The sequence below is a fragment of the Scardinius erythrophthalmus genome, assembly GCF_964197995.2.
Source record: "Scardinius erythrophthalmus genome assembly, chromosome: 3".
In the NCBI taxonomy this organism is placed as follows: Eukaryota; Metazoa; Chordata; class Actinopteri; order Cypriniformes; family Leuciscidae; genus Scardinius; species Scardinius erythrophthalmus.
The window spans coordinates 55,537,790-55,565,507 of record NC_138223.1 but is presented as its reverse complement, the minus strand read 5'-3'; the positions used below and the strand labels follow the sequence as shown (position 1 = coordinate 55,565,507).

Below are 27,718 nucleotides of genomic sequence, written 5' to 3'. Positions count from 1 at the left end.
CAGCAATAATGGTGACTACAAACTTAATTATTTTCAATAAAGCATCAACAAATAAATATCTGTTAATTCTCAACAAGAACATTTGTTTAAATTAACAATCTCAGTGTTCATATGAGTCCACACTCAGAGTGTAACCAGAGGTGGAGAGTCCAGGGGTCAGAAAGTAAAAGTCCTGCCATATGTTTATTCCACCCATGAACTCACACAGCAAAAACTCCAGTATTAAATGAACTCTCCTGGGAGTTTATTTGGCTCCATACTCAAGAGTGTTAAAGTTAATGAGATAATTTAGTGATTGATTGAATGATGATTGAGCATTATTGAAGACACCTGATGTTAACAAGCAGAATCACCAAAGGAGAATTTTTTTTTTTTAGGTTGCCATTATGGTGATCAGTGTTGGTTTTTAGTTGTGCTCTTGACCCTTAAACTAATAACTTTAAATTTTGTTTGGCTGTTGCATCTGAGTTATAACTGCCAGATGAACACCAAGGAAAGCTGATCAGGTGGTGTTGGTTATGTTTTGACATAATCATCATTTGACCTTAAACACAAAACTCATTTAGAGAGTTAGGTTAACCTTGTTGATTACAGCAGGCCGTAATTCTGCAGTATGCTATTTTGAGCATTTTCAATATTACCCAAAAGATTGCTTAAAACTTGTTCTGATCAAAAAACTTTGCAAAAGTATTTAAATTGGACACACAGACATCAAGAATCAGCCTGTGATTCTCAACAATGGTGACAATAATAAAGCATGTTGCAGTGCATTCTGGGTGCCACCAATCAAAACTCATTCATGGCTCCCATCATGCATTGCGGTATGAATAAATTATGATCTGAATTGTCTTACTAATTTCCTTTCCCTAATTGAATATTCTTTTTGTCACCATTGCTGAGATTCATACACTGAATCTTGATGTCTGTGCGTGCCTTAAAGAAAGTTTTTATTATTAGTATAATATCAGAACAACTTTTAAGAAATCTTTTGGATTATATTGAAAAGTCTGGATCTTATTCTGTAGAATCACTGTGATGCTGTAATGACCAATATACATTTAAGTCAGAGATTAGGCTCTAAATGAGTTCAGTGATTCAGGACAAATGATTATTGTTAAAATATAACCAACCCCACCTGTTCACCTTTTCACTTTGTTCATCTGGCTGTTATAACTCAGCTACAGCATCCAAACAAAATCTAAAGTTAATAATATAAGGGTCAAGAGTCCAACTAAATCAAACACTTATCTCCATAATGGCGACTTAAAAATAGTGATTTTCTCCTTCAGTGATTCTGCTTGTTAACATCAGGTGTCTTCAGTAATGATCAATCATCACTCAATTCATCACTTAATTATCTCATTAACTTTTTATCACTGGAGTTTTTGCTGTGTATGTTTTAGGAGAACATTCTGGGAACCAAAATAAAACTACCCGCTGAAAACATTATTAGAACTTCATGGTAATGTTCTCAGAACGTTTTTAGAACAAAACATTTCTAGCTGGGACATCACTTATTAATAATTTATGAACGCATAGTGATGTTTCGTAAATAATTAGTTAATCATTTACTAATCACTTGTAAATGACTTGTAGTGGAATTTACAAAACATACATAAAATGTTAGCATATCACTTGCTAATCATTTATGAATGTTTTGTAAATGGTTAGTTCATCATTAACTAACCATTGACTTATAAATGACTTACAACTGAACGTTATTATAAAGTTTTACCAAGACATCTGATGTTAACAAGCAGAATCACTGAAGGAGAAAATCAAAACATTTTGGTGTCACAATTGACCATTATGGTGATCAGTGTTTACTTTAGTTGGGCTAATTACCATTAAATCATTACACTGTAAACCCTAACACTTAAAAAAATAACTTGGTTTGAGTATGACAAACTTAAATTCAACTAATTAGTTCAGTCCAATTAACTTGTTTGAGTATTTAGCACTTTCTTTTTCTTTCAAGTTCACAGAACTGATATATTTTATGTAAACTGAACTGTTTCATTGTTTTGAGTTTTATGAAATTATTTATTTTAATTTAGACAAACTTAAGTTTAACTGAAATGACTGGGATGTCTATTTCCCAGCATGCTTTGCCGATGGCACTAGGAAGGGGGAGTAAATGCTAAAATTAAGTGTAATATAATGTTTTTGTGTGTGTGTGTGTGTGTGTGTGTGTGTGTGTGTGTGAGAGAGAGAGAGATTAATGTTAAATGTGAGATTTAGTAGTGATTAATGTTTTGTTATGCTAATTTAGAAGAATTTCTGTTAATGTTGGCTTTACACTGTAAAAAATCAAATCTTAAAAAAACGGTCAATGACTGTCAGCTATGGCTGCCAAACAAAAACCGTAAAAATAAAGTAAAATATCCTTATTTAAATGAAGTGCAAAAAACTTTTACAGAAATTTTCCTTCAATGTTTTACAGAAAAACACTTATTTAACAGCTATTTGCTGAATTATTACGATCAAACACCTTCACTGTAAAAAAAATCCCATAAAAAAACAGTCAAATGACTGTCAGCTACGGCTGCCATACAAAAACCGTAAAATTAATGTAAAATATCTTAATTTAAATAAGTGCAAAATACTTTTACAGAAAGTAAGTTTACTATATATTATGTAATCTAACCCAATATAATCATGCTTGACTAACAGATCAGTAAACCAGATTGTCATATGATGATTACAACTTCACCATCAACTGACCAAGATCATCTGATATGTTCTCACACATTTAAACACACACACAGTTAAAGCAGCCAGAGAATAATAAAGTTAATAACTCAACGGTCATGAGCCCAACTAAAGCAGACACTGATCTCAATCATGGTGACATCAAATTTATTTTAAAGTTTTTTACACTTTATTTAAATTTGCATATTTTACTTTAATTTTATGGTTTTTATTTGGCAGCCGCAGCTGCCAGTCATTTGATCCTTTTTTAACAATTTTTTTTACAATGAAGGTATATGATCATAATAATGCAGGAAATACCTGTGAAATAACAGTGTTTTTCAGTTTATTTAAATTAGCATATTTTACTTTAATTTTATGTTTTTTGTTTGGCAGCCGCAGCTGCCAGTCATTTGACCCTTTTTTTACGATTTTTTTTTTACAGCGTAGGATAGTTACCATCATGGTGACAAAGTGGTGCATGCTGCTTGATTTAAGAGCAAATAATTCCTTTACATTGTTGCGCTTATACAGCAAGTGATTCTGTATAACATACTATTGTTAATATGTTAGCAAATTAGTATGTTAGCAGATTAGCTTTTAAAAGCTAAATTTATACTAATAAAAGTGTTCACATTGAGATTAAATGAAAGTTATAAATTTAATGTATGAATTAATGTACTGTGAGTTTCAGAACTTAAACAAATTTGAGGCAATTGTCAACTTATTCGGGTTTACAGTGTACTTCATAGATTTGAGTTATGTTAATTGAATGGACTAAGTACTAATAACTTTATTTATCCAAGTTATCTTAACAACAAGTTATTGAGTTACTTGGACACAAATCAAATATTTTTTTTATGCTTAAATTGTTTGAGTTAATAAACTTAAATGATTTAAGGCAATCGGTTTCCTCAAACGGTTTGAGTTGAACTAACTCATCAGGTTTTACAGTGTAGCAGTAGATGTTGTTTGGCTGCTGTAACTTAGATGTAACTGCCAGATGAATAAGGCAAAAAGGTGATCTAATGGTGTTGTTTGTGTTTTTATATAATTATCATTTGACCTGAATCATCGAGCACACATAGAGCCTAATTTCAGCGTGAGAGTTATATTGTTGATTACAGCGTTGATTGCTGTGATTCTACAGCATAAGATCCAGCTTTTGCAAAAGAATGCAAAGGATTTCTTAAGTTGATGATACACAGGGCAACTTTTTGAACAATGTTGCTGGGCAATGTTGCCGTCAACGGGCAACCAGATGAGACACAGGGCCCACGACTGATCTAAATGATCTAGATAGAAATGTATTGCCCAATTTTAATGGGAATGTGCTCAAGCAACAATCGCTCAGCAAGATTGCCCAGCAACATTGCTCAAAAAGTTGCCCTGTGTATCATCACCTTTAAACATAAGAATTAGACTCTAAATGAGTTCAGTGACCAACAAAAACACAACCAATATCAGATCACCTTTTCTCTCTAAAATCCAAGGAGAGTAAATTTAACACTGGAGTTTTTGCTGTGGGTCTGTGTGTGTGTGTGTGTGTGTGTGTGTGTGTTAGATCAAGACCAAGATTAAGAAACCTTGATCTCTTAGTCTCTTTATATTTCTCTTACTCGTTATTGATACTGCTGGTGACTGCCACTGCACTCCCATCTTCTGCGATAATAGACAGGTGAGATGTGCCATGGTCATCAGGCACTGTATCAATGTCCTCATCACCATAGCTGGTTTGTTTGATGTCATCTTTAATCTTACTCCTGATGCGGTCCGCAAAGCTTTCTGAGGTCATATTTTTGACCAACTGTGAAACAAAATGGACTAAACACATAAATATAGAAACAGGGAAAAACTTTAATAAAATGACGTCTTCTATAATCACAACATGATCGATCACGATATATCAGTCGCATCAGTTTGATGTCACTAACTGCAGGTGTTTTCAGATCTTGTGTGTGTCATGTCACTGCTTACATAACATTTGGTTCATATGAACGTTATCAGTGAATAAACACGTGATTTTCAATCTGCTTCTCACACACATCTATTGTATCCCACCCAACACGTTTATCTCACAGTGATCTCTCCATATGACCACAATGTGAGTTCACAGTGAGCTAAAAGTGTAACCGCACTGTGCACTCACTGTGTGCTCATATTATGGACACTAGGGCTGGGCGATTTAAATCGCGATATTGTTATGCGCATCTCGTCAGTAAAGCCGGTTCCTTGATTAGTAGTAAATCACCATCACCTGCTTTCAGATGAAGCGGCATTTAGGGCTGAGGAGATAATTAAGTGATTAATTTAGTGATGATGGAGCATTATTGAAGACACCTGATGTTAACAAGCAGAATCACTGAAGAAGAAAATCACAAATTGTAAGTTACCATTAAGGTGATGGGTGTTTGCTTTAGTTGGGCTCTAGACCATTATATGTTTACTTTAATATTTACTGTTGTTTGTCTGCTGTTATTGATTTATAACAGTTACATGAACAAAGTAAAATGTTATGTTATAGTGTTGGTTATGTTTTGACATAATCATGCTGTGATCTGAAAAAGGAAACTTATTGAGATAGTTTGGTTTAACTTGTTAGCAGCAGTTTAGTGATTCTTCAGCCTATGATTATCAGTACTTTACTTATAATTCAAAATATTTAATAAACATTTTTTCTGATCAATAAACATTCAGATAAATTCATTTAAAACACAGATATCAATAATCAGCCTGTGAATCTCAACAATGGTGACAATAATAAAGCATGTTGCAGTGGCTGCCACCAATCACAACTCATTAATGGCTCCCATCATGCATTGCAGTATGAATAAATTATGATCTGAATTGTCTATGTAATTTACTTTTCCTAATTGAATATTCTGCTCCTCACCATTGTTGAGATGCATAGACTGAATCTTGACATCTGTGTGTGCCTAAAAGAATGATTTTTTTTTTTTTTTTTTTTGAACAACTTTTAAGAAATCCTTTATATTATATAAAAAAATTCTGGGCATTTATGCAGATTCACTAACCAACAACATAAATCAAAGTCAGAAAGAAGGATTTTAATGAGTTCAGTGATCAAGTTCAAATGATGATTGTCATAACACAATCAACATCATCAGATCACTTTATTCTTTGTTCAACTGGTGATTATAATTCAGAAACAACAGCCAAACAAAATCTAAAGTTAATAATATATGGGCCTAGAGCCCAACTAAAGCAACCATTGATCGTCATAACGGTAACTTACAATTTGAGATTTTCTCCTTCAGTGATTCTGCTTGTTAACATCAGGTGACTTCAATAATGTTCAATCATCACAAAATTAATCACTTAATTATCTCATTAACTTCAACACTCTTGAGTGTGGCTTAATTTAACACTGGAGTTTTTGCTGTGTACAAAGAGCCGTAGTTAACTGACAAGCTGAGCCATATCGCATTAATTATCGCTGGCGATACGTCTGTGATATTAATGCGATATGGCTCAGCTTGTCAGTTAACTACGGCTCTTTGTAGTAAATGCCACTCCATCTGAAAGCAGGTGATGGTGATTTACTACTAATCAAGGAACCGGCTTTACTGACGATATGCGCATGACAATATCGCGATTTAAAGCGCCCAGCCCTAAGACCAAAGAGCCCAACTACAGCAAACACTGACCTCTACAATGGTGACCAAACTCTTCAAACAAACTTCAACATGTAAACCTCTTAAACATAATTTCTAAACATCGAAACTTCCCGCTATAACTGTCTAAGAATGTTAGGGGGGGATAATGTTCTATCAATGTCATCACTAAACATGTTTGAAATGTTTATAGAGAGTGTTATCCTACCTTTTAGGAGAACATTCTGGTTACAAAAATAAAATTAACTACAGAAAATATTACAAGAACATAACATAATGCTCTCAAAACATTCATACAACAATAACATTTCTAGCTGGGATGAGCTCATATTGTGGTCATAGTTTGAGCACACAGTGAGAGCGCTGTGCGGTTACACTTTTAGAACACTGTGAACTCAGATTGCAGACGTTGTGACCACATGGTGACATCACTGTGAGATCATAGTGTTGACTGGGATGGATTCGACATTTGGAAAAAAAAGTGGACAAGTCATATGGAGCATTTATTTGGTACATTTTTCAAGTACATTTTTGGTCTTTTATTCCTTTATTAAACAGGACAGTGGAGATGAGACAGGAAACAATTGGGCAGAATGAGTGGAACAGGATCGGCAAGGACCTTGAGTCTGGATTTGAGCAGCGGTCGTGCTATACATCAGAATGCTATTACGTCACAAGGCTTTTGATCCAACATCTGTGGTACATATTTGATGTGTTTGGAGCTTGAAAGGGTCACACTGAACTGCTATAGTATGGAGGGAAAAGTTTCCCCATCTTGTCTCATTGGGGTCCCAGAATTGTTCTTTTTTGTTGAATGATCTCTTTAAAACCATAAGAATCCATAAAGTTGAACTCACCTCAGTGATGTTTTCATAATGTCCCAGTTTTCTCTTTTGGACATCAGCGAAGCGGAAGGCCTCTATCATACGATGATACATCAAAGTCTTGTTTTCTCTTGTGGACACACTGCTGCTTGAGATGTTGTAACCTGCAATTACAGGGTTTTTTTCAACTGCTTACAATCAAAATCCTTATTTGTCACACAATTTCTGAAACCTCAAACACCAGAACCACACATCAAATCTGCAAAACCATACACTAATTCTCGGCCTTCGACTCACTTTTCAATTTCATAAAACACTTTTTGCAAACCACAACACACAATTCTTTATATGTAACACAAAAATCTAACAAGAAGTCTCTTGTTTTGCTTTTTAAACACAACCTATCAAAATGCCACAGTAATTCATCAAAGCCTCACACACACTCCTCACACACACACTCACACATGTGCAATCACTCATCGCTTTACTGAACACCAACCAATCATGGCTTTAGAATAGGCCTATAAAAGGTCAAAGGTTGAGTTATAGGTCTATCGGACTGTGTAATACTGTATTCACAACCACAAATGCTTACAGTAAAAAAGAAAATAGTTTGGTTTCAATCTTGCTTTTGTGTTAACCGCAAATTTTTCAACATCTCTGCTGATTACTTTCAGTCTTGTACAGAAATGTACATATGAGCTCACGAAAGAAGAACTTTAGGTTTTGAATAACCGAGTGCATATGATATATCCAAATATGTAATATTATGGCAAAGGTGTTTGCAAAACAAATGTTTGCTTTTGAGATGTTTGTGATATTCTGAATGCAGTGCATCATTTAGCAAGAGATGTGATGCATTTTCCATTTTGTGTGCAATTCTTGGATTTGTGTGTAAAGTTTTGAAAAAAAAAGAGGCAAGGTTTTGAAAATGTGTGAAAGCAGTTGAAAAAAACTCACAGTCAACACATTGATCTCACAGTGATCTCTCCATATGACCACAATGTGAGTTCACAGTGAGTTAAAAGTGTAACCTCACAGCGCTCTCACTGTGTGCTCATATTATGGCCACAATGTGAGTCACCCCAGCTAGAAATGTTATTGGACATGGACTCCAACATCGTTTAGACGTCACATTTTGGTTTCCACACATATGACAGAAATAAAGTCTGGTTAGTAATAGCCTAAGTAAAGCTGGTAATGCTGTTTGTGGAGTTGTTTAATGACGTTGGAGTCTGACATCATGTTTAGACGTCAACCCAGTTTTCATTTTCAACCAGAGTTTGACGTCTGAGTGATGTTGGAGTCCATGTCCAATTACATTTCTATAATATATATGAGCATACAGTGAGTGCGCTGTGCGGTTACACTTTTAGATAACTGTGAACTCACATTGTGATCATATGGAGAGATCACTGTGAGATCAAGTTGTTGACTGGGTGAACAAAGTAATAACAAGGATGGTGACCATAAAACTGAAAAGTCGTATCACGTTTGACACAAAAACAATCCAATCGCGCTGCGAGTTCATCTGTTCATTAACCGGCAGCAACTTTTATATCTGCGTGGAGAATGGAGCATTTGAGTCACGCACAGAACACAAAACACAAAACTGAATTATGTGTGACTAACCTTATTAAGGACTGAAATATAGGACTGACAACCTTATTCTGGTTCTGTGTGAACTTTGTCATAAGACACACACACACTGACCTTTGAGAATGTTGAGTATCAGAGCGAGTACAGGTCCACCGAATGGAGCATCAGGAGCAAGAAATGTGTATTTCCCCACAGTAAAGTTTAATGCATACTCAGTCACCACTGGCTTATAATCCAGTAGGTCCTTATGTGTTATAATGCCTCCTGTGTAATGAAAGATCACAGTTGTTTTCACACTGCAGGATTATCTGGGGAACATTCAGTCACTGCTGTGTTCACACTGCACGATGGATCGGCAACAGGAGGTTTCACACTGCATGACTTTACATAAGAAAGAATCGCAGACAACTTCTGCTTCTGGTCCGCAAACTACGTTTCACAACCAAACACACGTGAGAAGTGATCAGGAAATAACGCAAGATCACGCGTGCGTGAGACAGGAGTTCTCGCGCAACACTGAAATTGTTATTAAAAATGATAGCCTGCAAGAAGTTTGTGATCCAAATTGTCTGTGTGCTGATTTGCAGCGAAAAGGAGGAAGTAAAAAAAAAAACAGATTATGCAGGAGGGAATGGTTGGGGAGACGAGGGGAGCAAGGATTGTTTTTCAGCAAAGAGAGTTGGGGAAAATAAATAATTTTGCAATGTGCTGATGTTCAAGCAAATGGTTCTGCTTTGTTTCTGATTTATATATTTGTAAATATATCTATTAAAATACTGATATTCTGGTCTATAACTCCGAACTTCCCGCTGTCCTGTATCTTGCTCTCATTGGCCGTCATCGCCGATGTAGTTTTCAGTCAGAACAAATTCACACAGAAGGATTTTGAATCGCCGACAGGTCCAGATATTTAGCATGTCAAATATCTTGCGTCTTTGATAACTCACACTGCGTGAAATTTTTTAGTGATTGTCACTCCGTGAACGAGCACTGATTTGCCTATGATTTCGGGCATTTGTCGGGGATCTCGCAAAACCGGTTGGCGAGTGAAAATCGTGCCTAAAATCGTGTAGTGTGAACTCGACTTTAGATGAATAAAGTCAAATTTAAGCATGAAATAACCTGCAGCCTTGATATCATCCACTATAGTCTGAGTTAATGACCCATTATAAAAGACATCTGCTGATCCATTTGCAATCTTCTCATAGGTGTCAGCTAGTTTGGGAAGTCTTAGAGTGTCATTTTCCTTCAAGAGTGTTTTATTATCTGATTTAATGCAAAACACTTCCCTGGAAAGAAGAACAAGAAGAACAGAAGATCATTCCATACATTAAAAAGGCTAATGCTTTAGGGAACATGCTGTAGAGATATATAATATCATAATAGTGTCAGATCTGCTTTGTAGTGTCACTGAATGGCTGTTGCAAGGAAGAGCACAATGAATGATAATACCAGGAACACAGAAAAACACAGAAAAACAACCACTCAATGCTGACGAGAAAGAACAAAGAAATAAACAAAAAAGGGAGTACTTATACCAGAACTAAACGAGGGAACTAATGAGTTGAATGAACAACAGGTGAACTGAATGAAACTGAGAAATGATGTCAAGTGAAGAACAAACACAATGAAACAGAGCATTCTCCTGACAGTAGGATATTTGCCATCGAGAAAGTTTTTACGGTTGTTCACAGTTGACTTATTCTTACCACAATGCTGTATTATTCAGAACTGTCTCACAAGTCTCCTTGATGGCAACAGCCAAAGCCTTGCCAATGTGAAAACCCTCCTTTGTCAGATTTATACTGGGCTCAAACAGCTCCTTCCATGGCAGCCTCCCGTGTCTTTGGTGTGCCTCCCAATAACCACGTAGTTCTCCTGGCACAGCGATATACAACCCTGGCATGAGATTCATATAAAACAAACATTCATTCAAACAGACAGACAGTCAAGTCATTCAATGGCCACACAAAAAAAAAAAAAAAAACAGAGACATACCTTAGCTGTTTTCATGTTTTAATGTGTGGATGAATGTGCTTATACTAAATCTGCTTTAAAACCATAACGGAGGATGAATTTGGAGATATGTAGATTTATGGTGGTTTACCTGTTTTTTCTTTCCCAGTGTCATTGTCAAACATGTTCTGTGAAGCATTCATTGGAGCGATTTCTTTAGCATTAATTGTCTCCACCTTTCCTGAAGGTAAAAGCATGAAACTTTGAATTTTAACACAAAGATGGGGCCCAGTGGCAGAGGTGGGTAATCCAGGGCCAAAGAGTAAAAGTCCTGCCATATGTTTATTCCACCCATAAACTCAGTCAGCTGATTTCACTAATTAGTTCTCTCTCCTGCTGAATTAGCAAATCCAGGTGATTGGAACAAAATACTGAGGAGGACTTTTACTTTCTGAACCTGGACTTTACTCCTCTGCATAGCAATGCCACATGTCAGCCAAGAGTAAAGAAATAAACCAGAACTGGACCTTATCGTAGCCAAAATAATCTGTGTATATTAAATATGGAGTAATTTCAGCCACAGCCTCAGATGAAATCAGATGAAGAGAAAAGAAGACATTAAATCTGTGAAGATCTCAGCAGAGGAGGATTAAACAACTCCACAAACAGCATTACCAGCTTCACTTATTACTAACCAGACTGACTTTATTTCTGTCAGACGTCTACAGAAGTTTTATTGAGAATTAACAGAGGTTTAACTCTAATGTGTTTCATTTGAAATCACCATAACAGTGAATAGTGTTTCCATTAGTTGGGCTCTTAACTCTTATTATATCTATTGTCTTCTTTGGCCGCTGTGACAGTGTGTGTGTTAAACACATTTGCAGCTGCAAAGAAAGCTAAAGTGAAATGAGATCAGGTGATGATGGTTACCTGTTGATGGTTTATAATCATCATGAAATAGACTGATTCACTGATGTCTTTTGAATCTAACTATTATGTTATCATATTAATATTTTTTCACAACACAAACCCTGTGTTACTGCAGCATGAGATCCAGCAATATTATAACAGTAAGTTAGAAGACTTTAACAGACATGAGCACAACAAAGTCAGTTTAATATGACACACACAGACATCAACAATCAGCGTATGAATCTCAACAATGGTGACAATCAAAAGTACTTTGCTGCAATGCATGCTGGGTACCAGCATAGTACAAAACTCCCAGCATGCATTGCAACATGAATAAATTATGCAGCTGAATTGACCTATAATTTTGTTTGATTCTAAATATTTGCTTTTATTTTTTTTGCTGTTGGTTTTGTTGTGAATTAGTAGCTTTTCAGTGATGTTCTGAATTAATCTGTTTGTCTGGATATTTGTGATTGTCACCATTGTTGAGATTCATACGCTGATTGTTGATATCTGTGTCAGCAAAAGCTAATTTTTAAATTTCATGTTTGTTAAAAGATTTAAACCGATTGTTATATTTCTGGATCTCATGCTACAGTAACACAGGGTTTGTGATGTGAAAATATTAATGGAACAACATAATTGTTAGATTCAAAAGACATCAGTGAATCAGTCTATTTCATGATGATTATAAATCAATCAACAGGTAACCATCATCACCTGATCTCATTTCCAGGGGTGCCGCCAGAAATTCTGGGCCCCCTACATTTTTTACAGATAAAATTTAACCCAATAAACATGCCCTGTATACTTTAAAAAAGATACTTAGCACATTGCGTAGTTAAAATATCTAAAGATGAGTACAAAGCCTACAAAAACAAGAATTTTTTTTTTTTTATACAAATTTGACTTATAAGTCAAACACACACGTAATAACCATATTATTTCTATTGGCCTATTTAGTTTTCATAATATAAAATATTAAAATATCTATTTTGTAAACTCCTTAAGCCAATGGTTACTACAGACACATGTTTTATTCGTTTTTTTTTTTTTTTTTTTTTTCTGGGGCATTTTATTCATATTAAGAACGTCAAGTTTGACATAATCGATCGTAGCAGCAGCACTGTCACTTCACAGAACACACGCGGCAAACTAATTTTGTGATTTTTGAAGCGTATAGATTACTTTTTGTTTTGTAAAGTTATCATCATGTGGCGAACACAGTAGATAAGACGTGTTGAGAGGCTTCAATCTTAGTGAAGTTTCGCGCTCAGGCTCACCTTGTTCGGCTGAAGGTCCTTGCACACTGAATCCAAAATTTTCGCGTGCGTTTTTTCGTATCCGTCATTCTGTGGCTCTTTCAACTGTCAAAACACCAAAACCCTTGTTACGGATGCGAAAAACGCAGAAAATCGAACCCGATCCGATTTTTTTTTTTTTTTTGACGGACGAAAGTTTCGGAGGCAGTGTGCAAGTGTGATTGACATAACGTGAGGTTGTATTTATTTTTTAACGTGCTAAAATATCGGACGCGAATTTCGCACGGGGGGAGAAGGAGGACGTGGGTGTGCAGCAGCCGCTGAATCTGTGTAGCTATTTTCTACAGTCTATGGTGTAGAGACATGATAACCCAGATATGTTATTATTGTTGGATGTAGGGCTGGGCGATTTAAATCGCGATATTGTTATGCGCATCTCGTCAGTAAAGCCGGTTCCTTGATTAGTAGTAAATCGCCTTCACCTGCTTTCAGATGGAGCGGCATTTAGGGCTGAGGAAATAATTAAGTGATTAATTTAGTGATGATTGAGCATTATTGAAGACACCTGATGTTAACAAGCAGAATCACTGAAGAAGAAAATCACAAATTGTAAGTTACCATTAAGGTGATGGGTGTTTGCTTTAGTTGGGCTCTAGACCATTATATGTTTACTTTAATATTTACTGTTGTTTGTCTGCTGTTATTGATTTATAACAGTTACATGAACAAAGTAAAATGTTATGTTATAGTGTTGGTTATGTTTTGACATAATCATGCTGTGATCTGAAAAAGGAAACTTATTGAGATAGTTTGGTTTAACTTGTTAGCAGCAGTTTAGTGATTCTTCAGCCTATGATTATCAGTACTTATAATTCATATTTAATGAACATTGTTCTAATCAAAAAGACATTCAGACATATTAATTTAAAACACAGACATCAATAATCAGCCTGTGAATCTCAACAATGGTGACAATAATAAAGCATGTTGCAGTGGCTGCCACCAATCACAACTCATTAATGGCTCCCATCATGCATTGCGGTATGAATAAATTATGATCTGAATTGTCTATGTAATTTACTTTTCCTCATTGAATATTCTGCTCCTCACCATTGTTGAGATGCATAGACTGAATCTTGACATCTGTGTGTGCCTAAAAGAATGATTTTTTTTTTTTTACATCTTTTAAGAAATCCTTTAAATTACATCAAAAATTCTGGCCATTTATTCAGATTCACAGTTATGCTGTAACCAACAACATAAATCGAACTCAGAAAGAAGGATTTTAATGAGTTCAGTGATCAAGTTCAAATGATGATTGTCATAATATAACCAACACCATCAGATCACTTTTTATTCTTTGTTCAACTGGCAGTTATAACTCAGGTACAACAGCCAAACGAAATCTAAAGTAATCATATAATGGTCTAGAGCCCAACTAAAGCAAACACCCATCACAATAATGGTAACTTACAATTTGCGATTTTCTCCTTCAGCGATTCTACTTGTTAACATCAGGTGTCTTCAATAATGCTCAATCATCACTAAATTAATCACTTAGTTATCTCATTAACTTAAACACTCTTGAGTGTGGACTCTTACACTCCCAGGAGTGTTAATTTAACACTGGATGTTTCGCTGTGTACAAAGAGCCGTAGTTAACTGACAAGCTGAGCCATATCGCATTAAATATCGCTGGCGATACGTCCGCGATATTGATGCGATATGGCTCAGCTTGTCAGTTAACTACGGCTCTTTGTAGTAAATGCCGCTCCATCTGAAAGCAGGTGATGGTGATTTACTACTAATCAAGGAACCGGCTTTACTGATGAGATGCGCATAACAATATCGCGATTTAAATCGCCCAGCCCTAGTTGGATGTAAATCATAATTCAGTAATTATTTTACTAAGCTAGCTAGATAAAAGCAGGTCATGTAGCAACAAAAGTAACTCTGAAAGTTTTGGAATACAGGAATAGGGCAAGATACCTTTCTTTTTGAAAAACTGTGTGACATAGGCTACTGTCGACTTCGGCGTTCTCTGTCTTCTCTTTCCTTTCCTTTTTTGATGCCCTTATTTTTTAATGTGACATGCCTGCGTGTGTCACTGTCTGCGCTGCATCATAGCAAGTGCAATAAGCAAGAGACGTTACACTAGCGATCGTAGCTCGGACAGCGCAGGTGGAATGAACCATTGTAAGGGGGAGGGGTGTGACTGAAACAGTAAATACATTATTTGTTTTTTAAATATTAAATCTATGGTCAAAACGGACAAAATACACATTTAGTGCATGAGGGGCCCTAGCACATTTAATGTATGTATAAAAAAGAGAAAAGAAATAAGAAAAAAAAAAGGGGATCTGCTCTTCTGGGCCCTAAATCAGCCTGGGCCCTTAGAATCGTCCTAACCTTCCTCCCCTTTACGGCGCCCTTGCTCATTTCACTTTAGCTTTCTTTGCACCTGCAAATGTGTTTGACACACACACTGTCACAGCAGCCAAAGAAGTCAAAAGGTATAATAAGAGTTAAGAGCCCAACTAATGGAAACACTATTCACTGTAATGGTGACTTTAAATGAAACACATTAGAGTTAAACCTCTGTTAATTCTCAATAAAACTTCTGTAGACGTCTGACAGAAATAAAGTCAGTCTGGTTAGTAATAAGTGAAGCTGGTAATGCTGTTTGTGGAGTTGTTTAATCCTCCTCTGCTGAGATCTTCACAGATTTAATGTCTTCTTTTCTCTTCAGTTGATTTCATCTGAGGCTGTGGCTGAAATTACAATTTTCTTTACTCTTGGCTGACATGTGGCATTGCTATGCAGAAGTGGAAAGTCCAGGTTCAGAAAGTAAAAGTCCTCCTCAGTATTTTGTTCCAATCACCTGGATTTGCTAATTCAGCAGGAGAGAGAACTAATTAGTGAAATCAGATAACTGAGTTTATGAGTGGAATAAACATATGGCAGGACTTTTACTCATTGGCCCTGGATTACCCACCTCTGCTCAGTGGTCAAGAGGTTGCAGTGATTCGGCCAGATAAGACACTGAAGAATTAAAGGATCTAACTTGAGATCTTTAATAGCAAGCTGGGGTGCAGCTTAAAAAGGGCAGTCATACACAGTACTGTATGTTGCAGGAAGCCACATCTTTAATGATTCATTGTATCTGCTGAATGGCAAATAACATCTGCGTCACCTTAAAGGGACACTTCACCTATTTGCATTAAGCTTTGCATTGTTAGAAACCCAGTCATACTATTGAATGGTCATGCAACATTTTTTCATTTTCCCCCGAGACGAGAGAAATCTGTATTTACCTCTTTACACTTCCTCCTACAATGACGCAAAAATCGTCATTTTGCGTCATTGTAGGAGGAAGTGTAAGAGGGGGGGATTTCTGTTAAGACTACAAGCACTAGATCCACCCTTTCAAACCCGCCCATAGGGGGTTGGACCTAATGCGCTAACAGACCTATCACAGATCAGTGCGAGTGCGTTTGATTTCAACGGCAGAAACCTGCAGAAAACAGGGACGAAGAAAGCTGAGTAGTAGGGGTTACCATACTCTATTTCCCGGACATGTCCGGCCGTCGAGATCGTCCAAAATGTCCGGGATTCAGCTTTTGCTTTCTGCGGTCGCCATCCATTTTTTACGTGCTCACCTTTTGTTTCAATCTAACTGAATTCACCCCGATTGGTGAATCTGAATGTAATGTTTACATGAATGCTAAACAAGTGATCGGTTGATTTGCGTTTTAACATTGCTAAGAAAATACCCGCACCTCCGTGAGAGATAGCCCATGAGACCGGTGCATCTCACAGGCGCGCTCATCAGTAATCACAGTAATACAGGGAGCAGGACGAGGCTAGCGCCGCAGGAGAAAGACGCGAGGCCGGTGGCGTGATCGGTTGAAAGACGCGAGGCCGGTTGCGTGATCGGTTGATGTGTGTTTTACCATTGCTAAGAAAATACCTGCTCCTCCGTGCGAGATACGAGAACAGTGCCTCACAGGTGTCGGTCGTCAGTAATCACGCCACCGGCCTCGCGCCGTTCTCCCGCGCCCCTCAGCCTCGTCCTGCTCGCCACAGTAAACATGATGAATGGCGACTGTAGAACGCAAAAGCCGAATCCCGGACATTTTGGGCAAACTCGTCACGGAGACTCACTCGTAGCCTAGCCTTGCCTTGATGTTTTTGTTTTCAAATGCGCTGTCTTACCGGTAGGCGTGGCTTGGGAGTGGCCTTGTAGGGCAGCGAAGCAAGTGCATTCTGGGAGTTGTTGTCTTTCATCCACATAAGCCAAAAATACATTTTCTGGCTTTTCTCAGTCTAGAAAGCTCCAAATTCAAAAATAATTTCACATTTCTTCTAAATAAATGACCCACTTTCAATACACATTCATGTCTCCACGGGTGAAATGACCCTTTAAGTTTGTTTAACTAAGGGCACTGTTTTTCAGCTCAGCCCCAGACTCTCTTCAGATACTGCACATTAGAAAACATTTAGTAGCTCAAGATGTGCTTTATAAAGATGAACACTCATAGGATGTATGTTTTTTTTTTGTTCCTTGATATGTAGCCGTTGTGGGAGATTGTTGTAGGAGTCTGATTTAAGTCTCTCAAAGCCCATATCTGTACCTGTTGATGCATTGTATATGGTGAAAACCACTCCTCCTCCGATGCCCATGCTGTGGGGATTAACCACACTCAGACACAGCAGAGCAGCAATAGCAGCATCAACTACTGAACCGTTACGCTCCAACATGTCCCTGCAAAACAAAGAGCTCTGTGTAAAGTCAAGTGAACTTCATATTATTAATGCAGTCTAGGGTTGTAAAATTTCTCCCAGAAAAATAAATGTGTCTCTTTGTAATCGTTCTGTACCTCCCGATCTTAGAGCAATTCTCAGCATCCGTTGCCACTGCTGCTCTATCATAGCAATTACCAGTGGATGTCGCATTAACAGTGGATGTCGGAGTGGGTCTCTTAGTGAGTGTCAGAGAGAGTGTCAGAATGAGCACCAGTAAAACCACTGCAATCACGATGGCAAACCAATATCTGAAAGTAAACCACCAGAGTACAATTTGAGAAGTGTCATATTTATTCATTACACACACACACAAAACAAAACTAATGTTTTGTGGTATCATTTTATATATTTTGTAGGCTGAGATTACCTTATCTCTTACTTTAAGAGATATTATCAACTGGCATACCTGACCAAATCATGTCATGCAAATTATTCAATGACAATAGATTATTATTATTATTATTATTATTATTATTATTATTATTATTATTATTATTATTATTATCATGGAATACACTACATCCTGAACCTCTACACTGTTAGACCTTACCAGGTTTTTTACACTAAAAGACTGGTAACACTGTTGCCAGTAGTTTACTGTTAATTGTACAGTTCTGTACTGTAATATACAGCATGTTACTGTAAAAGTGCAATTAAAACTTGAGTTAAAACTCTTTCACTTGCAGAAACTGACTGTTTTAAATTGAACAACTGTCATTTAAATGTATTAACTAAAATGTATAATGCATCATTAACGTGAGCAAAGTATTACTGTGAACTTATTTCATTTGAGACCACTAAAAAACTTTGAACATAAAAAGATGTCCACTGGACCAGCAACTACACACTAACTATCAATGTTTGAAGATCTTCTCCTGGACTGAAGCACAGGCTCTACTCTTCTGCACAATGGTGACCCCAAAAAAAGAATTTTACAGTAAACTACTGGCAACAGTGTTACAGTATATACCTGTTTTATAACTTACAGTATATACCTGTTAAAATACATTTTGTGGGTGTGTCTTTTTATCTTACACTGTTAACCCTTTCAACCCCACAGGGAAATCCACACTACAAAGAGTAAAAGTAACATTGAGACAGTGTTGCAGTGAGATAATAAAGGGAATATGTAAGTGATTGTTGAGCATTAGTGATGAACACCTGCTGTTAATAAGCAGAATCACTGAAGGAAAGAGAAACACACGAACAGAAAATAGAGAAACACAAGACCTACAACTGACTTCCAGCCATTACACATTATTACTCTAAAAATGTATTATTATGCATTATTACATTATTAAAAAAAATGATTAGTAGAATTTACAAAATTTTTTATGGTAAGTGGTTCCACACAATTGATTTTAGCTACATTTAAACAAATGCATTAAGTTTAACTAAAATTTAGTAAGTTCAACTTAATGCATTTGTTTAAATGAAGCTAAAATCAATTGTGTGGAACCACTTACCATACATTTTTTTTTTAGTAAATTCAACTCTCATTTTTTTCAGTGTTGATTTTCATTTCACTTCTCTATTAAAGCAAACATTAATGTAGGCTTATTTCAACAGGGTTGGAATTGATCCATATTAACATAAACATGGAAAGAGATTCACATATTGGTAGGGGGTTCACATGAAAAAAAAAATCTAAATAAACTAAATCAAATTAAATTTGCAAACAAAATACCTGTTTTTCATGATGTCCTAAAACTGATTTTCTCTTCTTGTATAGATGGATTTATATATGTAGAAAAGTGGACTGGACTGATATAATCTGTAGAAAAAAAAAACAATAATAAGGGTTTTAAATCAATTTAAACTTAAAATTTGATAGTGATTGACCAGACAAACAAGATTGTTCTTCATATTTGTGTAACCTGTAATTAAACCCTGTTTTGAGCTTTTAAAAGTTAAACAAATGTAATCTCACCACATTCTACCTGTTATTCTAGAACAATGCATTTCTTAAATAAAAGTTTGCCAAAACAATAGCATGTGTTACAAGAACATATTTGTGTGTGTCAGCGGTATCTACATACATTTAGGAAATATTTTAGCAATATGTATCAAAAATCTACACAAACAAATAGGAGTCTTTAATTATACTTTGTGTGAATCAGAAGGACACAAACTACAAGAAGAAGAAAAACAAGAACAAGTGTGTTATTCTAGCAAACAATAATATATGTAGAAGCTGATATATCTTACTTGTGTCTTTTATATCCCAGGTGATCTTTAAGTCAAAGTGTTGTAATCCATGCAGAGCAGAAATAACAAGAGGACTGGTAGACTTCCTCCACAGGCTATGCATTTGTATAAAAGGTACTTACGGATTACACTCCCTAACCGGTTTGTGCAGTCTGATCCTGTTTGAAAAGTAATGTGATGACAGACTTATAAAAAAGGTTTCACTTACCTTGTCAGTTGTGTTCTAACAAGCAAAATACATTACTGCACTTCTCAACATTGCATTGTGGTTGAATTACATTATTTTGCAGTAATTTATTTTTGTTACCAGTGTGTTCTCCTAAAATGAAGGATAACACTCTCTAAAACATTATAAACATGTTTAGTGATAACATTGATAGAACATTATCCTCTAACATTCTAAAGTTTTAGCGGGAAGTTTCCCAGCAGACACACACAGCAAAAACTCCAGTGTTAAATTAACACTCCTGGGAGTGTATATGAGTCCACACTCAAGAGTGTAAAGTGTTAAAATATGAGTGTTAAATTAACACTCAAGAGTGTTAAAGTTAATGAGATAATTAAGTGATTAATTTAGTGATGATTAAGCATTATTGAAGACACCTGATGTTAACAAGCAGAATCACTGAAGGAGAAAATCACAAATTGTAAGTTACCATTATGGTGATCAGTGTTTGCTTTAGTTGGGCTCTTGACCCTTATATGTTTACTTTAAATTTTGCTTGTCTGCTGTTATTGATTTATAACAGTCAGATGAACAAAGAGACAATGGGATCTGATGGTGTTGGTTATGTTTTGACATAATCATGTTGTGATCCGAAAAACAAAACTTATTGAGATAGTTTGGTTTAACTTTTTAATTACAGCAGCTCTGTGATTCTACAGCATATGATTTTCAGTATTTTTCATATAATCCAAAATATTTAATAAACATTGTTCTGATCAAAATACTTTCAAAATGATTTTATTTAGAAACACAGACATCAATAATCAGCCTGTGAATTTCAACAATGGTGACAATAATAAAGCATGTTGCAGTGGCTGCCACCAATCACAACTCATTAATGGCTCCCATCATGCATTGTGGTATGAATAAATTATGATCTGAATTGTCTATGTAATTTACTTTTCCTAATTGAATATTCTGCTCGTCACCATTGTTGAGATGCATAGACCGAATCTTGATGTCTGTGTGTGCCTAAAAGAAAGTTTTTTTTTTTAATACAACTTTTAAGAAATCCTTTGTATTATATCTAAAATTCTGGATATTTATGCAGAATCACATTTATGCTGTAATCAACAACATAAATCTAAGTAAGAAATAAAGATCTTAATGAGTTCAGTGATCAAATTCAAATGATGATTGTCATAATATAACCAACACCATCAGATCACTTTTTTTCTTTGTTCATCTGGCAGTTATAACTCAGATACAGCAGCCAAATAACATCTAAAGTAAACACATAAGGGTCAAGAGCCCAACTAAAGCAAACACTGATCACCATAATGGTGGCTTACAATTTGAGTTTTTCTCCTTCAGTAATTCTGCTTGTTAACATCAGGTGTCTTCAATAATGCTCAATCATCACTCAATTAATCACTTAATTATCTCATTAACTTTAACACTCTTGAGTGTTAATTTAAAACTCATATTTTAACACTTTACACTCTTGAGTGTGGACTCATATACACTCCCAGGAGTGTTAATTTAACACTGGAGTTTTTGCTGTGCAGGACTGAACCTCTTAAAAGAGTTTGTTTGAAAGCAATAGTTTGGTTTGGTCACCATTGTGGAGGTCAGTGTTTGCTTTAGTTGGGCTCTTTGGCCTTGATTATTTGATGTTTGTTTTCTCTCCTATAAGTTTTGTATTATAGTGAGAGAAAATGTGATTTACTAAGTTATCTTATTGTAGATAACAGAGAAATTATCATAATATATTTCCTGACTTGTTGCATGTCCTGCACAAGATGAGCAGTATTTTAGAAGTATTTAAAAGTCTGAAACTTAAAATAAACTTTATGGTTGAAAACACTAGTTGTGATTTATGTCACAACGTTGAGAGCGTCTGTCCGTCTGGCTCAGCGCCAGCCAACGCGCAAACACAGATTTGAATTTAGAAGTTGATGATCACGCGATCTGAGCGTTCTAATCACAGCGGTGTGAATGATCGCTAATTAACTAGCGATCACATGCAGTGATGATGCTTTCGTCCATTTCGGAAGATGGAAAATATTTCAACCGACAGCTGACGAGCTGAGGCATTTGAGTGGCACCGAAATCTGCGTTTTGATTCGGTCTGGTTCCATAGGTAGGCTACTGGTTCCATATCGGTGCCTGCCTGGTTTCTGTACCCAACCCTAACCGTACCAATTGCAGAAAGCATTGCGCCTTTTTTGACACGGTCAGATTTTTACCATGTCATTCGGGGTGGTGAAATATCTATATACGTGCTAGCCTACATATCGCAGTTGATGTGTGATCCGAAGGGACCAGCTGCCCCACGGTTCGGCACATGTGATTCACAGATTAACTACTAAATTTAACCATCATAGAGTGAAAGTTTACTATTTCGACGTGTTTTGTCTTGCTAATTTACACATTCAAACAATCTTTAACGCAGAAGAACAGGCGAAAATCGGGACTCGCGCGTAGGTCTGGGTATCGTTCAACATTTTTTGATACCGATACCTTGATTTCAATACGAGTTCCTGAACAATACTTTTTCGATAGCAATTTTATGAAATCCATTTTAACAAGATTACATAACACATTAGCTCAGCAAAACTTTGGTTTTATTCTTTCAGTTTGATGCTCCTTAGCCAGTGCACAAAGGAACAAAAAAAAGCACAAAGGAACAATTTTTTTATATAAGAGCTCATGCTCAGCAAAGCTGAATTTGTTTGATCAAAAATATAGTAAAACTTGTAATATTGTGAAATAGTATTACAATTTAAAATCTGTTATTTTATTTGAATATATTTAAAATTGTAATTTATTCCTGTGATGTCAAAGCTGAATTTTCAAAAGCATTACTTCAATGTCACATGATCCTTCAAAAATATGCAGTTTGCTGCTTAATATTTTGGAAACTATGATACATTTTTTCTCATGATTCTTTGATGAAATGTTTTTTCAAAAGAACAGCATTTATTTGAAACAGAAATCTTTTGTAACATCACACATGTTTTAAGGTCACTTTTGATCACTTTAATGCATCCTTACTGAAAAAAAAATTCTGACAAACCAACACATTTTTGAACAGCAGTGTAGGCTACATTCAGTAGGTCATTATTGCAAAACACTGTCAGACTGATCAACAAGGTATCTCTTCATTTACCAGTCGAAGACGGAGCAACTTTCTGCTCTAACCGGTATGCTTACTCCGTGCACTGTCAAGGGCTTTATCATATTTGTCGTGGACGTGGTAGTGGTAGGCTACTGGTCTTTGCAGCAACTATTTTACCGCAAATAAAAAAACTGCATCGCGCGCTGTTGGCATCGAGCCTGGAGAAATGAAGCCACACCATTGATCGACTTTTCCACATCTTTAGGGTATTGTGTGGTGTGTGTGAGTTTGTGTGTGTGCGCTCACATCTCATTTGAGTATGTGCGCAGAGAGTTTGTGTGTGTGTGTACTCGCGTCTCATTTGAGGATGTGCGCGGCGGAACTCGTCTCGTGTGTGTAGAGTTTGCGTGTATATATGCGTGAGTGACTTTAGGTGTGTCGTTGTGCATTGTATTTGTTTGAGCATTCAGCCGTATTATATGTGTGACTATTTATATATGTGTATACATGTGTGCGTGAATTAAGTTTGATTTAGGCCCTAGACGGCACCTCCTATTAGGGGGCAGGGATGCTTACACACGCGAGCCACGTCTCTGGGCATAACCTTGTAAACTTTTTTTTAGTGCTTATTGGCTCACTGACGCTGACGAGTTAACCCCTTAGGTATCGAAATCTGGTACCGAACAACAAGTCATTTTTCGATACTCGATAGTATCAAGGCAGTATCGGTAAAAAGTATCGAACTCGGTACCCAGCCCTACTCGCGCGTTATCTGTGACCACAGCCGCACGCACCCGAAGCGCACACAGAGAGAGAGAGAGAGAGAGAGAGAGAGAGAGAGAGAGAGAGAGAGAGGTGAGTTTCAGATAACAGCTGTGTCCCAATGTGAAGGCTGCAACTTCGAAGGCCGCAGACCTCGAAGCATACAGCCTATGCGTCCTTTGAAGGACATATCATAGCCTTCGTACACTGAAAAAAATGTGGAGTGACATTTGCTTAAAAAAAGCTAGGCAACTTGTTCCACACAGAAAGTGCTTGTAATCTTTACTCGGGCTATTTCAATTAGTAATTAATTGTAAAAGTAATTAAATTGAACAAATTATAATTGAGTAATAATTAATTAAATTAATTCCTTAAAAGTTAACCATTTAAAATGAGTAACTTTCTGTGTGGAACAAGTTGCCTAGCTTTTTTTAAGCAAATGTCACTCCACATTTTTTTCAGTGTATGATTTCCTTGTTGCGCAACCAGGTGTTCCCGATCACCGCTCCTGGCGCCAAGCAAAGGTGTGAGAGGACAGCTGATAAGGCATTTGATATAATTGAGTAAACAGCTATGGAGCCAGCTTGGCTATTGTCATTTTTATGTTTTATATTTTAATGGAGGACATGGTGAGCTAAATTAGGCTGGTTTGCTGCGTCCCAATTCAGAGGCTGGGTCCTGAATTGCCAGATTACACTTTAAATTGTTCAAGTATTGGGTCTTAACTTACGTAAATAATGTAATGATATATGAAAAGAAAACTTAAATAGGCCTATATATTCAAAGGTTCCAGTGTGTTCAGTTATATCTTACCTTGATGCGATTTTGCTGGTGTCTTTTTATTATGTACACAAATGGACCATGGTGAACATATTTACACAGGTTTTCAACCCTGTTTCAGAGGTGGAGAGTCCAGGGGTCAGAAAGTAAAAGTCCTGCCATATGTTTATTCCACCCATGAACTCACACAGCAAAAACTCCAGTGTTAAATGAACTCTCCTGGGAGTTTATTTGGCTCCAGACTCAAGAGTGTTAAAGTGAATGAGATAATTAATTGATTGTTTAAAAGATGATTGACCATTATTGAAGACACCTGATGTTAACAAGCAGAATCACTGAAGGAGAAAAATCACAATTTTAGTCACCATCATGGAGATCAGTGTTCGATTTAGTTGGCCTCTTGACCTTTAAATGATTATCTTTAGATTTTGTTTGGCTGTTGATCTGAGATATTGCAGCCAGATGAACAAAAAGAAAAGTTGATCAGGTGGTGTTGGTTATATTTTAACATATTCATAATTTGATCTGAATCACTGAACTCATTTAGAGCCTAATCTCTGACTTAAATGGAAATTGGTCATTACAACATCACAGTGATTCTACAGATTAAGATCCAGATTTTTCAATATAATTCAAATTATTTCTTAAAAGTTGTTCTGATTAGTGATGTCCGGTTTGTGAACGAATCGTTCTTTTGAACCGGTTCTTTTTAGTGAACTGGTCGAACCAGTACACTAAATCGGACTGAATCGTTCGAAACAGTTCGCGTCTTGCGTCAGCACTGATCCACAACAAGTTACTAAAGTTACTCACTTTCGGACATGCCTGAGTCCTGGCAGTCCCTTCGACTCAAAATAAAGCAATATCCTGGAGTAGGCATATATGTTACTCCAGTAAATCCAACAGTTCACTGAACTGAGACATGTTGTGCTGAGAGAAGTGATGAGCACGAGCAGTTGATACTGAGCATGCGCGCACTACCGAACGTACAGGTACAGCGGTTCTCGGACCACCAGTACAGAACCGAGAACTGTTTCTTTCGGACACGTTCGATATGGAGAACCGATGAGCTGATGAGCTGAGCATGAGTGCAATTCTTTCAGAGGGACGAAATGCATGTTTCTGAAGTATTTTATCGAACATCAATAAGTGTAACAAAATAAAACATGTTAGAAACATGTTTATCACATAGGCTACTGCCTTTTCACTGTATTATTTTAAAGATTGGAAACACAATGAATGGATTGTAAAACTAAACATTTATTATTATAGCCTACTAAAACATTATTTTCTGGAACAGATCATTTAATTTCTAAGTAAGTTGATATACATTTTTGACATAAACTCTTGCCAAGGTTTTAAAGGGTGCAAAGTAAATGTTTATAATGTGTCAATCAAAACATAACGAATTAAACATACTGGAGACATGCATCGAGTTTTTAGTTTAGTCGACTGAATTAGCCTAGTAAGGTTTCAGTAGTTCTCAGCTCACACACAGGCATATGCTACGGTTCTCGAGTCAAGAACTGGTTGTTGCAGCAGTTCTCGGATCACCAGTACAGAACCGAGAACTGTTTCTTTCGGACACGTTCGATACGGAGAACCGATGAGCTGGAGAGACTGCGCATGCGTGATCGCACCGTCTCTGAACCGAACTTTCTTTTGGCCAACTGATGCTGTGTTTATATACTGTCTATGTGCTGTGTTGATACATGAGCACGGGTGAACCAAGGACTTGAATGAGGGGCCGAATTCGGCGAAATGTAAGTTTATTTAATTACAAATAAAATAAAAATGATGAAGACCAGTTTATTCACTTCAAGACATGTAAAACAACCGCGTTTGCGCATCGCCTTAGGCCTACAGGGTTCATTTTCAAAACGTAAATGTAAGAAACCTATCCAAGATGATTATGACGATGAGTACTATTATTCAACTGAAGTTATGATTACAAATGCCTTTATTTAATTGTATATTTCTCCGCCGGGATGATAGAATTGACGTCATTACGAACTGGTGAACCGGTTTTTTGAACCGGTTCATTGAAACGAACTGTCCGAAAGAACCGGTTCGCGGAAAAGAACCGGACTTCCCATCACTAGTTCTGATAAAGAAAACGAGAATCTTTCTTTTAGGCACACACAGACATCAAGATTCAGTGTATGAATCTCAACAATGGTGACAAAAAGAATATTCAATTAGGAAAACAAGACAATTCAGATCATAATTTATTCATACCGCAATGCATGATGGGAGCCATGGATGAGTTTTGATTGGTGGCACCCAGAATGCACTGCAACATGCTTTATTATTGTCACCAATGTGGAGAATCACAGGCTGATTCTTGGTGTCAGTGTGTCCAAATAATATTTTTTTTTTTCAAAGTCTTTTGATCAGAACAACTTTCAAGAAATCTTTCTGATTACATTGAAAATGATTAACATGGCATAATATTAGAATCACAGGCTGCTATAATCATCAAGGTAAACTTAACTCTCTAAATGAGTTTTGTGATTCAGGTCAAATTATGATTATGTCAAAACATAACCAACACCACCTGATCAACGTTTCTCTTTGTTCATCTGAGAGTTATAACCCAGATACAACAGCCAAACAAAATCTAAAGTTATTAGTTTAAGGGTCAAGAGCCCAACTAAAGCAAACACTGATCTCCATAACGGTAACTTTAAAAAGAGATTTTCTCCTTCAGTGATTCTGCTTGTTAACGTCAGGTGTCTTCAATAATGATCAACCATCACTCAATGCATCACTTAATTATCTCATTAACTTTAACACTCTTGAGTCTGGAGCCAAATAAACTCCCAGGAGAGTTCATCGATCATCTTCTTCCAGGAGAGTTCATAGATCATCTTCTTCTTGGCTCTTTCTTGCCATAACAAATGTGTTTTATAAACTCACTGTTACACCAGCCAGAGAGAGATGAATGGTAAGTAGTCAAGGGACAAGAGACCAACTAAAGCAAATACTGATCT

The 27,718-nt window shown here is 36.5% G+C and overlaps 1 protein-coding gene across 1 annotated transcript in view; it reads right to left on the bottom strand.

The window, feature by feature from the left end:
* LOC308688888 (glutathione hydrolase 1 proenzyme-like) overlaps nt 1–27,718 on the bottom strand; it is a gene marked incomplete at both ends in the record, with an annotated part of 52,645 nt that overhangs the window by 3,990 nt on the left and 20,937 nt on the right. The window contains 8 exons of the mRNA XM_081362325.1: nt 4,311–4,498; nt 7,184–7,314; nt 8,864–9,013; nt 9,872–10,038; nt 10,459–10,648; nt 10,857–10,946; nt 17,517–17,647; nt 17,763–17,936. Of these exons, the coding sequence (XP_081218451.1) occupies nt 4,311–4,498; nt 7,184–7,314; nt 8,864–9,013; nt 9,872–10,038; nt 10,459–10,648; nt 10,857–10,946; nt 17,517–17,647; nt 17,763–17,936 (1,221 nt within the window). The remainder of the gene's footprint in view (nt 1–4,310; nt 4,499–7,183; nt 7,315–8,863; nt 9,014–9,871; nt 10,039–10,458; nt 10,649–10,856; nt 10,947–17,516; nt 17,648–17,762; nt 17,937–27,718) is intronic.